The sequence below is a fragment of the Chamaea fasciata genome, unplaced genomic scaffold (assembly GCF_029207755.1).
Source record: "Chamaea fasciata isolate MVZ Bird 193981 ecotype frontalis unplaced genomic scaffold, bChaFas1.0.hap1 SCAF_7, whole genome shotgun sequence".
NCBI classification, from domain to species: domain Eukaryota; kingdom Metazoa; phylum Chordata; class Aves; order Passeriformes; family Sylviidae; genus Chamaea; species Chamaea fasciata.
This window is the reverse complement of record NW_027094092.1, coordinates 31,168,667-31,186,404: the sequence shown is the minus strand read 5'-3', so window position 1 is coordinate 31,186,404 and position 17,738 is coordinate 31,168,667. Positions and strand designations below refer to the sequence as shown.

At 38.7% G+C, this 17,738-nt stretch overlaps 1 protein-coding gene across 1 annotated transcript; it reads right to left on the bottom strand.

Moving 5' to 3' along the window:
* Nucleotides 1-256: 256 nt before the first annotated feature.
* On the bottom strand, nt 257-16,978 carry KATNBL1 (katanin regulatory subunit B1 like 1). Its single transcript, XM_066188304.1, has 10 exons — nt 16,884-16,978; nt 8,675-8,802; nt 7,856-7,896; nt 7,204-7,483; nt 5,725-5,843; nt 5,494-5,544; nt 5,319-5,408; nt 4,678-4,767; nt 4,203-4,296; nt 257-2,688 (listed from the first exon to the last, which is right to left on the bottom strand). Exons 2-10 carry the CDS (start codon nt 8,786-8,788, stop codon nt 2,656-2,658), a joined length of 912 nt encoding a protein of 303 aa, XP_066044401.1. The 5' UTR covers nt 8,789-8,802; nt 16,884-16,978; the 3' UTR covers nt 257-2,655.
* Between the last annotated feature and the right edge of the window lie 760 nt (nt 16,979-17,738).

Sequence of the window (17,738 nt, the reverse complement as noted above, 5' to 3'; positions counted from 1 at the left end):
TTAGAAAGGGTCACAAGGATTAGCATTTACACATGGGATAGCTCATAAACTTAATTCTGAGATTCACTGAGACAACTACATGAATCTAGTGGAGTTACACAGCTGTTAAGACATTTGACTCATGCCAACTTTGACCAGGTATTACACATGTACATTCTGTAACAGCAAAACTGATTCCTAGCCATTTGAGAACTAGAGAGAATACAAGAAGCTGAGCCTGAATATTAGTGCGAATCATTTAAATGAATTAAGAACATGATGAAAAAAATCCTTTAATAATACAGACACCTGAATCCTGTTCTTACAGTCTAGTAGCTGCCTGAAAACAGTAAAAAATTCATTTAAAATAAGGCACAGATGCTAATGACAATGTTTAATACTGTATCATTGATCCTGTCAAAATACAACTTCTGGCAGTTAAAAAGAATGCATTACTTTATTAGATATTCCTCAGTAATGATCCTCAAGTAATCTTACTTGCCTTAAACAAAAGCACTGTCCACACATAGGATTTGGTAGCTCTATGGCCACATACAGAATTCATTATAAGCCCATGTATCTAAATCTACATTCAAGCTAGATTTTTAAATACTAGAGTATCCCTTTAATCAATTACTTTGATTACTATGCTTTCTTATATTATCAGAAATAAATGGCCATGAGTTACTTTATTTTGTCTATTAAAAAAAAAAGAAAAAAGAAAAAATATTTGAGTTTCTATAAACAGTATTCTCCTCGAGGAATAATCTAAGAGTTTCAGCAATTGCCATCCAAATGATGAAATGAGACTTTGTTACTTTTTCATTTAAGCGTTCAACAGAACAGTAAAGTAATACAAGAATGTTGTCATACTGTAGTTCCTTTAGAATTGATAGTAAGAATATTTGAAAAGTCCTATCTCAAAACTTTTTGAGCATGAAATATTTCTAATGATACATAACAATTCTAGCAAAAAGATTGGCTATGTGCATGTCTCCAGATTGTCCCATGAAGTTCTGGATATCCCAGAAACTCTTTGACTGCCCCAGGAAATGCAAAACTTTGGTGGTTTACAGAACAGTCAAATAACCAAAAGCACCAAGTTCTGATGACAGATTTCTAGTTGGCCTTCAGAAGTCAGCAACAATGATACATCAACTAAATACAAAACTAAGCAATAGGAGGCCTGAAGTTATTGACCACTACAGGAGTTTAAAATTCATTTATTTAATCTGTAAAGCAAAAACCACTTGGGGTTATCAAAAGACCTTTCTCCTGCATGCCAATAAAAGTGCACATGTTTAATGCTAGGTATGAAAACAACCCTTGCAAGTACTTATTTTTAAGGAAGTAGTCTATTTGGTCATACATGCTGTGCATGTATACTTTTAAGTGAAGAGCTGGCACTTCATAAGTTTTAATTGAAAAAGCATGCTTCCTAATCACAAAATTTAAAAAGGCAACAGCAAGCCTAAAATTAAGACTCCCTCAGAGCTATTAAGATATAGCTTTTACATTAAAATAGAACAGCATATCAATATGACAGTAAGAGTTTATAGCTGTATTCTCAAGGCTGTTGTTGGTATGAATTGCCATCATTGATCAGGTTAGAACTTGACCAATTTTGCAAAAGCTCTTTGTCACTTTCTTAAAGGAGGTAGTATAAAAAGGGTGTCATTTGAGTAACATGGCCTCACCTGGCTGTAAACATTTTAAACAAGAGACAAAAATATCTATGACAAAAAGAATTGTGGAAGAGATTATTCTAGAAATTGGGTTTTTTTGAACTTGAAAAGAAAAAACAGTAGATATATTTAATATATTTACTTATTTGCATGTAGTTTGAACGATACAGAACAAGATTACTGTGTTAGAAACCCACATACAGTATAAAAACATTTGTTAGACATAAATTCACCATTCTGCTGACATTTGCAATAACTGTTTATCCAAGCTTAACTTCAGGTATTGATAATATTTTTCATACATCAATCTTCGTATATGTGCAATGTTTCATTAACTACACAATGTGAAACCCTGATTTTTGTAGTTTTTCAGCACAATCTGAACATAATAGCTATTTGCATCTTAACACATTGGCTTTTTGAAACACTAGTAATTAAGGCATCTTTGCTGTATAGTTTCTCAATAGTGCAAACAAAAACTGTCTTTAATAATTCGATTAAAACATAGAAGTAACTGAATATCTCAAAGTTTTTTGTATTTTTTTAAATGTAATTGGAAGATAGTTGTGCATTTTGGAGTTCTCTTGTGAAAGAGACATTTAAAAGCTCTTAATGCTGATTGTTTTTGTTGGTTCCTTATAACTGGTTCTGCTGTCTTGTCTTCATGACAGTATAATTCATCTTCTTTTATGCGATGATGCAAAATACAGTAGCATTTAAAGGAATACCTAGTAACTGAGCGAATCCCAAATGCAGCAAAGGCATACAGTTTTCATAGTGCACTTTCACCTCACTGAAGTAAAAGTTGCTCCTACTAGACATTTTTCCACTTCAATGTGAAGTAGATTGTTAGAGTTTTGTTAGTGGTTTCATTAAAGAGCTTGACAGTTCAGTTCTCTTCTGCCAGTATTTCTCAAAAGGCTTTCAGTACATATTTCAGGGATACTTTGGGGATTGTTTCACCACATAAGCACACTGTTTCCCCATCGTGTCAGTGTAGCTGCAATAAATAAGCATTTACATCCTAGAAGGAAAAAGAGAAAGTGTTTGTCACATTACTTACAGCTCCAAAGTCAACTCTATGTCTGACGCAGAGTAACCAATCAGGACCGTAACACAAGAATAATTATATCTGCCCAAATTTCAGAACAAGTTATCCTCACAATTACTTTCAATTAATGCTTTCAATGACATTTCTTTATGTACTAAAAAGCCTGCAAGAAGAACAGAATTAGTTTCCCATGCCATCAATTCGGTCTGTTATTCCTCTGCTTACTGCATGAGCAGGAAAGATCATCATCATCTGACCATGTAGTTAAAACATATCGTCTATTATATTCCTTCACCCAACCTCTCCAATATTCTTGTACTACTTTCTCTGACTTGCTCAGGTGACCTTGGTCACAGTCTATCCTGATACACATTAAAGGAGCCAGCAAATGAACATTAAGTGAACCTGAATCCTAGTGAAACAAACTGACACTACCGATAGCTGCTATTCTGATCTAGCAAAAGAACTAGGCAGTCTACATTACATGCTCTCATAGCTCTACCAAGCTGGGAGTTAGAAGTCAGGTGTTCTGCATCCCTGCAGACTGAAACTCTGGAAGAAGTTTGCACTTATCCCTTCACCAAAATTGAAGCTGCAGGTGCACAGCAGTCCCAGAAAAAAAAAGGAAATAATTTACTTGTTTGATACATCAAAGTGATCAATTCTGTAGGCATGGTATTACAGACTCACCAAAACTCCTTAAGATGTAAGTAAAAGATGCAATTTGTAAGTTTTTTTCAAATTCACTCAAATCCTACACACAACTAAGTGTCTGCTGTAACTCCTTTCTGTCTACCTTCATCAGGTCCCTCCATCTGGAGAGGTTTCTATCTAGTGTAACTTTTGGTGCCCCATCTCAGAAAGCCATGTTTATAGAGACAAGCACAAACAGCAAAACATGCATCTACCAGGCACCCTCACTATGTTGCTGATACCACAACCTACTGAGAAATACAAGCAGGGATTTGTCTCAGATAGGCTCTTCTGCTCTCCACAAACTCATCATTTTATAAGCATTAGGTGAGAAATAAGCTTTAGAATTTAGTATGCTGTCACTTGCCCCAGTCACCTGAAGTGCAAATGCCAATAATGTTCCTGGGCTAAGATTCTCTATTCTGCATTACACTTACAACAGTGGGTACAACAGATCTAAGAGAAAACATCTGTTCCTTCCACAGTTTACCTACTCAACTAAGCCCTTTTTCACATCAATTTAATTCTCATTACTATTAGCTACTTTGTTATTAAGGGGATGCTTCCTCTGTAAAGTAAGAAAAAATGATAAAATTATTATCATTTTAAATCACACAACTATCATAGGGAATCAACTCCAGATTTCTGTAAAAACCATGCAACACACATGAGCATTAGCAGAAACTAAAGTAGAAGTGTTTCTGTCCAACCACAGTTTAGCATAAGTAAAACAAGAGCAATACTATAAGTGATACAACCACGTTTATTACTGAACACAACCAGAACTGCATTACCTTAGCTATATTACCAGTATATCCTGGAACCAGAGTAAGATGATTCTCCTGTTCCCACAAAACACTTAGCTGTTGTTTTAAAATATGAATGTTTCTGAAAGAGAATGAACATCACTTTATAACATAGATAGTACATTTCAGTAGTCTCTTTTATTAAAATGAATTACTAATACTGCATACAGACTTAGCCTACACAATAGATATTACCACAAGGTCTGAAAAATTTTGATTCAACTTCTACAGCATTTATATAATCCCTGACAGGACTGTGTCCTACATGTAATGAAACAGTAGCAAAAAAAAGAAAAACACATCCAGTAACTTGACTATCCCTAAAGTACTTTAAAGCTTTAACTTTAGAATTATAATTTTTCCTTTTGTAGGCAAGTTGTTCTCCTACTGATCAAAATTAAAACAGATTGAGACAAAACAGGCTACAGAAACACATTTAAATATTTCCCAACACTATACTCACCCATCTTCTGCTTTTTCTGCATGTGCAGATAGTTCTGACCACCATCTTTTAATGACAGCCTGAAGCCAGTTTAAACCAACTATCACATACCTGTAACAACACATTTTACACATTATGCATTTCCCCCTCCCTGTACATTATATACAGGCCAGATAAAACGTTGAGATAAATTTGTAAGCAATTTTGAAAGCAACACATTTTCTATTCTGGAAAAAGGAAAATCTAGACAAATTGGTAGGTTTAAATACTTGCTTGCACTTGCAATTTCTAAGTGGTAAACTGAAGTTCTTGTTGAAAAAGCAGAAGAAAACTCTGCCTTGATTTCATGTTAAAAAGCATACTGAAACCTCAGAGCTATTCTTTTTTAATGTTTAGGATAAATAAATCTGCATAAGGCTAAAGCCAGTCCTCTCCCCCAAGTCCCTAACACTGCAGAAAAGAACTTCTCCACTACTGTTTTGTTAAAGGTTAAAGGTTCAGAGGAAAGCTTCCATTCCGGAGCTTTCTCATTTCCTGAGAAAGGCAGAGTTGGGAGAAGTGCAGAGGGAAAAAGAGTCCAGAGGATAAAAACCACTGATTTCTAGGGCTCTGCATAGCCAGGAAGTAACGTTGTTTTAAAAACATCACAAGCTGATACTTACTCTTCGTATTTGCTTTTAAGCAGAGATTTCACTAAAGGCAAAAGATCTACACAGCAGCCAACTGAAACATATGGTTTTTCTTCCTGTAAACTTAAAAAACAAGATGTTTCAGAAGTGCTTGAATTTCAGTGTGGTTAAAAGCAGATTCTTATCCCCCACTTTTTTCTATCTGTACCTGTTTGTAAGCACAGGAAGGCAGTCTACTACTACTCCAAGATCCTGTATCCTAGAAACATTAAGAATAAAATCAGAAGTGTTACTAGTAGATCTTACTACTAGAAGTATATACTTCCACTATGATTTAAAAAATGTAACTAAGTCATAACATTCACAGAACTGCTAAAATTACTGTGGCATATTTGAGAGTGCTGTATTTTAAGGATATAAAAGAAGAGACTTATTTTACCTCACTAAGTAGGCTACCAGCTCACTTATACTTCTCCTTCTCCAAAAGGTTAAAGCCACATTCAGTCTCAGATTCCTGCTGAAAAGAACTTGAGCCATAGTTTCATGGTCCTGAGAAACCTGCATGTTTTTAAAAATAGAAGAAGTTGCCACAAGTTAAGTAGCCAGCAATAAAACAATAAGCTACTCTAATATAATCTGGCATATGATGATATACTTTTCTACCTGTGTGTTGATGAGTCTGTTTTAGAAATTTATTTAAGAATAGACTTAAATCCGTAGATTTCCCTTAGAAGGGTGCACAAAAATATTAGACCTATTTTACATGAAAGTTGCAAGAATAAAGTTTGTACCTGTTTACCAGCTAAGACAGGTATGTAATAATTAAAATTAGCATTTATGAGCATCAACCTGTAATTCTTACAACGCTGAGAACTTTTTACTTCGATCATTATTAATTTTGGCACAATTTAGATACAAGTAGTTACATTATTATACCGAACTCAGACAGAAAAGGTTCATTTCTGAAAAAGCTTGTTCTCTGAATGAAGTTCAGGCATTTTAATTAATTAGACCTTGGATTGGAACTAACACTGCAGAGCCACACACATCTCTCAAACCAGTTAAATAGTCATTTGTGGCCAGAGGCCAGTGATCTGGTCTTTAGCTTCTCAGAAAATGAATCATCCCCTGTCTTCATCTCTTTACCCATCTTTCTGCAACCTCTTTATTGTACCTATTCTGCTCTTTTCTTGAAACCATCAAATTAAACAGTGCAGAAGTGCTGCAGACTTGCATCTTCAGCCCACTGGCCTCTCAGGGATCTCTCCTCATGGCAGCCCAGATTTATAGCACTGTGACAAGACAGCATGGTGATGGTCTCTGATCTTACTTTCCCTGCCATGCCTCACTTTAAACACATGCAAGCCTCAATGAGTAACAAAAATCTATTGTGACAAAAATGCAAACTTCAACATTAAGGGCCTTAAATGGCCCTCACTGTCACAAAATCCAATTCATTTAAATATCTGACCTTTTAGCCAGTTTCAGAAAGCCTGCAAGCATCCACTAGGTCTTGTTAACCAATCCTAACAAGAAATAAAGCTCATACAAACACTTAAGTTAGTTTTGCACAAAGTTGATACACTAACATTTTTACACTTCTATAAACACACATATGGACATGTGTCCTGGCAGTTTATGAAACCTAAGCAGGTCAAAACAACTTCTCCTTTGGTGCTGGTACAATTTTAACCCAGCCAAGTCTGACAGATCTGAGCTTCTGACCCAACACAAATATGAAGAAAAGTGGCAGGACCATTACTGTTGACAACTGTATCACCATAAATTGACAGACTGTACATCACAAGACCTGATATTTGCAGAATCAAAGGAAATTAATCAAAAGAAAGAAAACTTTCCCAGCTAATTACTAGGAACATTTCTTTTTTAAACTGAAGTTTTTTCAAACTCTACCCACCTCTGAAAAAAATGCGCTGTATTTGGATGAGGGGCCTTCTGTTTGAGATGAGCCAGAGTCACTAGAATTCAGCAAGTGTGTACGACTGTTGTGAAGTTTTGCTGGCAGATTCCCTGCACAAGCCAGTTCATTTTCTTTATTTGCCATGTCACGGCCCCTAGATTTAGGGCACAGTTTCTTTCTGTAACAAGGCTTTGGAGTATAACAATGAACTTTCCTTTTACAATATACCACTTTGAAAAGAGAGAGGGGACTGGTCACTGCTTTTCCAACCGTTACTCTGCAATAATAAAGCACTATTTTAATGAAAGTTGATCCAAACCAAATCAATTGCATTATTATGTTTATCTATATATATATAAAATTATGAATTCAGTAGTCAGAATTCAGGTTATTGAAAACATTTTTCCCCCAGTACATAGCTTAATGACACTTGAGTTTTTAGAAGTCATGCCACCAATATTCTTCCCTGTTTTTATTAATGCAGAGACTCATTATTATGGAAGAAAACATAAGAACCAAGAACTGTCGTTAAAATCAAGACATATCATCCACTGGCGTTTGCTTTGGTTTGTAATCAATTTCAACAGTATCTTCCTCCCGACCTCTGTCACACTTTAAACTCAGATATCACACAGCACAGCCCTCCTACCTGTTTGTGTATGAAGCCAGCTCTTTTGGAGATTTCTTACCCTGAGAGAAAGGAAATAGACAAAAAAAAGCTGTATTACTAAACAGGGCGAAATACTCCCGTCTATACTATTTAGCATTAATGGCAACACTTACATTGTGCACACCAGCAAGACAACGTTATGATCTTTTTTTGTTAACACTGGTGATGAAATGTTAGCATTAATACAGAATTTCAATAAACAGACATCTTCACCACTTTTTGAAGAGGTTTTACAGTAAGTTTGCCTCTCTAGTGCTTCCTCTGTACTCCCCTGTCCTACTGGTCAGCCAGTAACACAGGTATGAAAAACAGGTTACAAAAACTACTTTTGAGTAGCAAGAACCCAGTGAAAATCTACGTGTTACCAACATGGTAGATGAAGCTGTCTGATTATACAACAGATCCATTTCAATGAAAGAGTTTCACCTACTCCACCTCTCACTTGTGCCATGTAGATCTCTTGGCAAGAAAGAACTTTTTCATGACAGAATTCCTGCATTGAAACATTTTGGCTAGATTGCAGAAAAGCACGTATGAGTAAGACTGCAGAAGTACCTACTGTTCATATGGATGATATGATGCACTGATCTGTGCAGCCACTGCCTGTATCTATTATAACACACAGTTTTCATAATGTAATTGCTGTGCAACTTGAAGTTCTATTGCACACCTAAACATCAAATGCTCAGAGTAGTGCTGGGCTTCTAGATTTAGACTCCTCAGAACTATGAACTTGCTCAAATATCCACTTTTCTCAGAGGACATAAAACAACCCAACAAACAACACAAACAGCTTACCTCCTTCATGATCTTTTTAGTGGAAGAAGAGATTCTTTTTCTGGGGAGATCAATGGGATGACCTTCAATATGCAGTACTTTCTGTTTTTTAACATTGTGAGCTTCAGATGCCATAATCTCTCAAATTCCTGTTCTCAAGGGAAAGATATTTAGCTGTATTTTCTAAAACATTCCATCAACTTTCTTTAAATGCAGCTAGCAACACAAGAATTCAACTATTTGCAAGATCTTCCATCCTATATATAACTCAAAACATCATCCTTTAGCGAATGTTAGCTGGAGGCCTTATTATTAACATGTTGAGATTTTCAAAATCCCTATTTAGCTTTCAAAAAAGAGGGAACAAACCCAAAATCACCCCAAGAAACAGAGGTAGAGATTCTGTTTTCACACCAGTTTCTACATCTGCAGTGAGGGTGCAATACAAACAAGAATTCAAGTAAGAAATATGGCAATTTATGAGAGGCTTTCCTCATGCTATCAATTTCATCTGCCGCCTAGAGGAAAATAATTGGTTTCACACCTGTTTCCAAGAGTGAAATGCAGCTAAAAAACTGATTCTTGTTTTTCAGGAAGAAAGCGAACTTCAACAAAATAACAAAGGTTGAAAAGAAAAAAGAAAAGAAAGATCTTCCCCTTAGTTTATTGGCAAATGTACATCCCCCTGCCCCCCATTTTTGTCAAAGCAGTACTTCGGCTATTTTTCATACTAAAACCCACAACTTTATTTTATGTCTAAAGTCCTTTGTCTTCAAGTCTGCAAGTATTTCTATAATAAATAACACCAAGATTGAGACAGTTGTACTTATTATTTTCCATCTTTTCTAACTGATCAGAAGATCCACAGCGTGAGACTAGGTTCAACTACTACATCATCATATTCTTGAAGTGTTTTAGCCAGACATCCTATGCTACTTTCAAAAGAACCACTTGCTCCAATATTACCGGTTTTTCCCCTAAAAGGTGTAACTCTGGTCTCAACATGAGTGCTCCAGTCTCTCCCCTCCATCTTTAGCAGCAGCCCTATACCTTTTACTCTATGTAGCAGATTTACCCCACATTAAGAACTTCAGCATTTAAAAGACTAAGACACTGAGCACTGAATAAGCCAGACAGGAAACAGCTTATTAGCCACAAAGATGCATGCAGCAGCTGAAGGCCATCAAGTAAAACAAGCAGGTGGCAGGTCCAAAACAAGACAGATGCTGTATTCAGGCACATTAAAATCCCTCTTGTAGGGTACGGTAGAAGAAGAAGAAAAAAAATCTTTAGATGTTCTGGTATTCTTTAGAATTGGATCAGTACTAAAGAACTTCACTTGAGATCTCTCCCTCAAAAAACAGAGTGTTTACTGACAGAATCCCTTACCCTGAAAGATGGGAACATGGAGCCCTCAGACTACAGTAAGAACTGCAAATGGCAGCATTATTTAGGGCAATATCTTTAACAGCTGGTGACCAGTATTGTTCCAGATATATGTCTGCCTTAAGATTGGTTCACTAACTTAATTTTTTCACACTACGGGACAGTGATGAAGAGTTATCACTTTGTTAGCTCTACACACTTCCTAGCTCTTCCACACAGGCTTGTAAATAAACTTTTCCCTGAAGTTTAGGAAAAAACCTCACAAAAACAAACACCTTTTCCTCTGCTTATCACACAGGTTAAAACCATTATTCAGACTCAAAATGGGCTGTATATTAGAATGTGAACTTGGAGCACAACACAAAAGCATATGCTGAACAACTGGACTTTTCAAGAAAAATCCAACAATCCCAAAATCCAAACAATTCTATCCTTTTATTCAGGTCAGTGATGAAGAGGACTTGGAAAAAGTCCTGATATTTTTTTTTTCTTCTACCCACTGTTTGACAGTAATACTGAGGGGAAAGCAATTAACTAAAATATTAGGGGGGACAACCTCCAACCACCAGAGTTAAAACCCACAGTCACCTTGTAAGATGCAAAAAAAATTCCTTATCTCTGCTGCTGAAGAATAATTTTTTGACAACTCCCATAACACACTCTGAGCTTACAATTCTTCATGCCTAACAGTGACTGATCGTTATTTTTCCTTGTTTAATAAATGATCTCAATCTACCCTCATCTTTCACACCAAGCAGTACACATGAATCTGATCACCAAACTAAATGACAGCACTATATAACCAGAATACTTTTTGCTTACAAGAAGTGTAAAATATTAGAAGGCTAGAAGGGAATGTCTCACCAAGGAAATTCAATTAGCCTATCAGTTTTTAATATTGGGCTCTAAAGAGCAAAGAACATCTCAAAATACCTGAACTGAAGCTATCTGAACTGGAGAGAGAGGACTCTGGACAGAAAGAAGTTCCTTACAAAAGGCTGCATGTGTCCAGGAGAAAAATAAAGAGAATTTTACACTGAGAAATCTGACATAAGAATATATTGTTCCCCAGCCTCCCAGCTGAAACGGAATGAAACAACAGAACTATAAATTCTTTCCCTGAAGACTGGTAAAGAAATTCAGAAGGTCAAGATGATCAGATATAAAGAAACATCTGATGAAGCAAAGTAAAATCCTTTTGTATGACTTCACTGTCCAACAGATTACGGAGGTTTCCATAGTTTAACCTGTTGAGGGTCTCAGAATATGCAGAAGTAGCAGTGAACATTTAAGTAGTAATGAAACTGCTGTGTTTTTAGCCAAGGTGTAGAATCTCTCCCTTGGAGCTGACAAAGTCCCTAAAGAAAACATAGTCAATATTTAAAGAGCACCTCAAGGAAGATCCAGACTGACATCTCTGTTGCGCTAATTAGTAAACAATGTAATCAAGAACAGACTTAGTGGACACAAACAAATAATATAACGGGAAAGATTCAGCCTGGCTGTCACTAAGGCAACACAGCCTGGAAGAGAGAAGGCTCCAGGGTGACCTCACTGTGGCCTTCCAGTACCTGAAGGGGCTACAAGAGAGCTGGAGAGGGACTTTTTTACCAGGGCATCTGTAATAGACCAAAGGTAAAAGCTTCAGACTGAAAGAGGGTAGGTTTAGATTGGATATTAGGACAAAATCCTTTACTGAAAGGGTGGTAAGGCACTGGAACACATTTCCTAGAGAAGTGATTAATGCCTTGTCCTCAGAAGTGCTCAAGGCCAAGTCAGATGGGGCTTTGAGCAGTCTGGTCTAGTGGAAAGTGTCCCTTCCTTCCCATGGCAGGGAAATTTGAACTAAAAGATCTTTAAGGTCTGTTCTAACCCAAATTATTCTATGATTCTATGAAGTCCTGCTCTGCAAACTTAATGGAATTTATCAAGAGTATGGGGTAGTACAACATGGAAAAAGGGCAACTAAATGATAGACTATTTGAGTTTCCAAGTCCCTCACTTAAATCTTGAGGAAACTAAGCAACCAAGCAAAAATAGGGAAAGCTTTTGCATGTACAGGTATCTCAGGGAACAGCCATAAACTGTCTAAGCAGTTTCCACACTGCAGAAAATCACCTCCAGATCCCTGGGGAAAACCTACATTGGTTTATGCTCATAATACATTCATAAATTACCTCACATAAGGGGAGGAAGACTGTTGACAATACGAAGTCATACCAGTGATGATAAGGCCTAACTGAAGAACTGGAGAAGGACTGTGATGTACAATAAGAGATGCAATGCTTATATAAAGCAAAGCCTATGTATCTGCAGGTAGGAGGAAATTCTGGGTTCCAATTGGAATCACAGTCTCTGAGATAGTAACTACCACCCACAACAATATCTGGATATAGGACACTTTGCTTTAGATCAGTTGGACTGTTAGGTGCTCCATATGGATCAATAAACAGAAAAAAACCCAGAACACTATTGTGACAGTGTACAGAACTAATTAGAGCCTGTATATCAAATACTGAGAGCAGGGTTAATTAACTTTCTTTAAAAAACCAAACAAATCCTAAAAAGTCAAAGAAACTTCTCAGTAAATTAAAAAACAGCTCAGACAAGGCAAGTTAAAAATACATGGAATACCGCTCATATAATCAACAATTGGATTAGATCAGCCTCTTCAGTCTGGAGAAGAGGCTACTTACAGCCAACAGGGGAAATAAGACAAAAGCCTACAAAATTAATGGCTTGGAGAAGTTGCATACAGATTGTGCCCTCTCTTGCCCAATATGAAAATAAAGGGTCAAAAGACAATAGCTGAAGGTCAGATTAAAACTAACAAGGGTAAAATGTGTGCAAATTGTTATCAACCTGAACTTGCCACAGGATGTTGTGGACCCAGATGTTTTATATGTGCTCTAGAACAGACTGTGCAAATAAATTAGAAAAAATAGAAAGTGATTAAATTCAGATCCACAACCCACATAGTCCAGACAGAGCAGAACACAAACAGAAGAACGTCGTATATACAAACCTAACAGTGCTATAATAAACTTAGTCAATATCATAAGAAACCAGCTTTGAAATGCTTAGGAACACCTAGGAAAATGCTGGCTGGCCAGCAATTAAAAAGATGAATGCTACAGGATGAAAGGCACTTTACATGGCTCATCACAATTTTGATTTCCTATTTGCAGTCCAATATCATCTAGGGACAGCTAATTAGACACTACAGCCCCCTGTAATTTTGGGATATATACAGAGGGTTCTTAAACTGGCATTAGATACTAATTTGTACAAAGCCAATCTATACCTTAATGTCTTTAACTTCTAACTTTACCCTGGTTATAAGCACAGCTAGTTGTATTTGATCAGGACAATCTGCTATACAATCGCATTGAGGCCAATTAATTTCCCTCACTTTACAAAGTTTAAAAAATTAAACTAAGGATAGAATGCACGTCCCTTCAGCTCTGCCTTGGTCTATCGAACAATCCTAAACTGTTTTACAACTAAACAAAGTAGGCTACAAATCTGAACAGAGATGTATGATTTCAGTAGGATGCCAGAATCAAATTCCACCAATTTCCCCTATACCATGGGTGATTTCTCACAGAAGACATACTTTCCTTCCCCTGCTTTTATTCTCTTTAATCTTCAGTAAGCGGAAGAACTAAAGTAATAGCAGCCACATCTCCTGAGAAGAAGCTGGTTTGTCCCCACAGCCAACAGACAGCACCTGTGCAAAGTTTTCTTAAAGGTTCTACTGGTATTTTCTATCTCTGATCTCTCCCAGATGCAATAAAACTCTTTAGGTCATACCAGAATTAGGCAAAGAAAGTCAGTACTAACAGGCTTTCAAGCGCATATCTATCAAAGGCAAGTATTAACAACTCTGCCACTCCCTCCCATGTCCTAAGTTCTGGGCACGGCCCCCAGAGAGGGACAAACTCTTCTTGGCATGTTATGTAATCTAGATGCCTATTAACATAATATTATTTTCTTACAGAGCACAGGCTGGACTACTTTGCACGGCAGCAAGGAAAATGTAAAATACTTAGATATCTTAAGCCATCAGTAATACCTTTTAAAAAACACTTTCTTCCATCCTACTCCTTGCCCAAATTCTTAATAGCTACTTTTTTCTGCAGCATTCCACGTGCACCAGCCATGGCAAATGTTCCTGTGATTCTCCTCCACCCCACAGTAACCTAACCGCAAGTTCAATGATGACAATATTAAATTCAGATGAAAGAGCTAATTAATCATTATTCCCAAGGAGGGGAGCACATGCTCTGAAAGCATTCCAAATAGGCATGCAGCAGGGAAGCAGTAATGGTCAACCCATTTCACTGACTATTATCAGATCTACAATGGCCACAAGAAACTTCCACGAATGGTTATTTCAAATTTACTTCCAAAAGGGTAATTTGCTTACAAAAAAACCTAGTACCATCTTATGATGTAGAAGTGATTTTGTAAGCTTGGCATAACTTCCTTTCATTTTAGCTCCGATAAATGTTACAAAATCCATCTGTCTTTGCTTTAGAAGGCTTCCACATCCTTTGCATATGAGACACATCCATTTCAATACGAGACATATTGAAAAATACGAATTTTTTTCAAATTCCTTTTTTAGTAATTGATGTACTGACAGTTCACCAGCTGCTAAATATTGAATTTTCTTTAAAAAAGGAAGTGGAGTTCAAGATTCTAAGGAGTGTGTTAATGCAAAATTTTTCTGCAACATTATAAAGTGTTATATGCCAGCAGAACACAGAGTTTTAAAGTGCTACACCTGTCAGGCCATTTGTTCCAGTTTAAAGTTTCCTATGTTGATAAAAACGACAGGAATTTCACAAAATAAAAATACTATTTGAACAACTAGTTACGGTAAATTAGCTTATACCTAAGATTTAAGCTCATTTTCCTCTTACATGTGGAATTTGTAAGTGGCTCACTGTCAGTCATGATGAACATCCAAAAACGACCCCAAGTCACAGCTCATCCAAGTTTAGTGACGACGAACTCAGGTGTGCATTAGCACTCCTTGCGGAGATAACCCAGGAGTCTAATAAGTGAACTTTATGTACATTTTCTTAAAAAGTCAAACAAGAACCCATTTTTCTGCATCTGGAGGCACCATTTACAGATATGTTTAGCTGCCATAAAGTAATAGCAGTTGTCAGCGGTTAAGCCCTTTCTGAAGTCACCTTTCACTAATGAAGATATCTCTGCCTGTTGATTTTCACTTACCAAAGCTCTGGGGACAGTAAGTTTGGAAAAGCTTTGTAACTGAGAGGTGTTATAAAAGAAATAAATTTCCACAACACTGAAACTTCCACCTTAATGCTTTACACAACTCTTTAAGAAACTACCCATGAAGTTAAATACAGAAATTTATTTTACCATTTATTGCTCAACCCAAAGAGTTTCAAAAAACCGCAACAAGGATTTTGAATTCACATTCAGAGACAGACACACTGGCAAACCCCTCAAGCTCCAAACTTGGTGGAGGCTAAGGAAGTTCTCACTGTATGCCCACCTGCCTGAACATTCTGTGGTTACATGTCACACAGCTTTCACATGGCTTTTTATGACACCCTCAAATACACTTCTGTTATTGACTGTAGTCTGTTTATAGTGTTTAAAAAACCTTCTTACTTTATAGTCAAGCTTCTTACCCTAGGACCAACATACAGGTTTTTTTTTTTAATAACTGATTTAAATTATTATGAGATAATATATATGAAATATATCACACACAATCACTATGCATAACAATGTTATGAAATGTGAAATAACTTTAAAAAGAAGTTTTGAAAGTGGGGAAGTGAATATATATACACATGGCTATAAGAATACATGCACATCAGCGTACTGAAATGTGCTTTTTAATATCCACGTCCAAAATGCCTTAATAATATTATTTTTAATATATTATAATGACATCCTGAGTTTTAAAGTTTAGGAATTCAAATCAATGGTAATTTGAGTTCAATGAAATAACATTAGAGACATTTAAACCAAAACTACATGGACTGTTAATAAGAAATTAAAGTGACATCTTTAGACAAGAACATGTTCTTTTCCAATCGGCAAGGCCAAAGAGGTACAAACCTGCATTCTGTTATGCTTTTATTATACTAAACACGGGAAACCACATATTTTCAATTCTTTCCCTGATTACAGCCAGCGAACAGAAAGAAGAAAAAAACAGGAGAACAGGAAAAGTAAAACTGATGTTCCAAGATCACCACCTAATCTCTCTCCTTAAAAGATCTCCCTATTCAAAATGTCCTTATTTTAAATCTGCATCCCAAATCATCCAGCACAACACCGAAAAAATAATTTGAAGGGTTCTAAACGAAGTAATTAATGCAGGATCTGATCTTCAAGAACTTAAGGTTCTTCCCCCCCCTTCTTTCCCCCTGGAATCTGTCACACCCAAGAAATTAAATCCGTCAGCAGAGCAGGCCTCACACCCAGCTTGTTGTCCTGCCTTTCGGCAGCACCAGAGCCTTCCCTGCTCTCCTGGCACGTATCCGCCACGGCACACGCTTACTTCGAGCGGAGGCTGCTGGCACCATTTCAGAAAGGGACCCGAGTGCCAGAACCCGCTCTCCGGAGGCGGCAGGCACCGCACACAGCTGTGCGCGAGGCCGCCGGGCAGCGGGACGGAGCGGGACGGAACGGGACAGAGCCATCCGCACCCCCGCGCTGCCCGCGGCCCCCGCCGCCAGCCCGCACGCCCGGCGCGCCGCCGCGGTGCGGCGCCCGGTCGCGGCGGGGCACAGCCCGGCCCCGCTGCGCTCGCCCCGGCGGCGGCCGGGCCACCCCCCGCGCCACTCACCCGCTGCTCATGTTCGGGGCCGGGACGGGACGGGCCGGGCGGGCGGAGCGGCGGGAGCGCTACTGCCGGGGCCCGGCGCCCGGAGCCTGCGCCATTCAAACGCCGCCGCGGTGCACGCCGGGCCGCGCGCGCCGCACCACGCCCCGCCGCGCGCGCCGCGCGGCATCGCGGCGCCCCCTGCCGGCCGCGGCCTCGCGCCCCGCCCCGCCCCGCCCCGCCGCGCGCCGCCTGCGTCACTGCGCGCCCCCGCGGCCTCGGAGGCGGAGCTGCGCAGGCGGGCTGGAGCTTGGGAATGCCGGGTGGTCCCCTGTCAGCGACCGCTGGGCCCGCGCTCTGCGCCCGTCTGCCGGCCGCCTGTGACGGGCCGTGGTTATGAGTGTGCAACGCTCAGACTGGCTGAGGAATCCGTGGTAGCTCCATGCTCTGCTGCATTATCACAGAACCACAGAATAAGCGGAGTTGGAAGGGCCCCACAGGGGTGACCAAGTCCAGCTCCTGCAATAGCACCGCCCCCAAGAGTTCACAGTATGTGCCCGACAGCACTGCACGCTCCCAGGCTGGTGCTGTTCCAGTGCTTAAACACCCTTTGGATGAAAAACCTTTATCCATCCTGAGTATCCAACCTGAGTCTCCCCTGACACAGCTTCAGGACATTATCTGAGGTCCTGTCACTGGTCACTGCAGAGAAGAGATTGGTGGCCCCTCCGATTCCCCTCACAAGGAAGTTGTAGACTGAAATGTCTCCCCTCAGTCTTCTTCAGGCTGAAAAAAGTGACCTCAGCCAGTCCTCATATGGCTACCCTTCAAGATCCTTCACCGTCTTCATTCCCCTTCTTTGGATGCTCTCTAAATAGC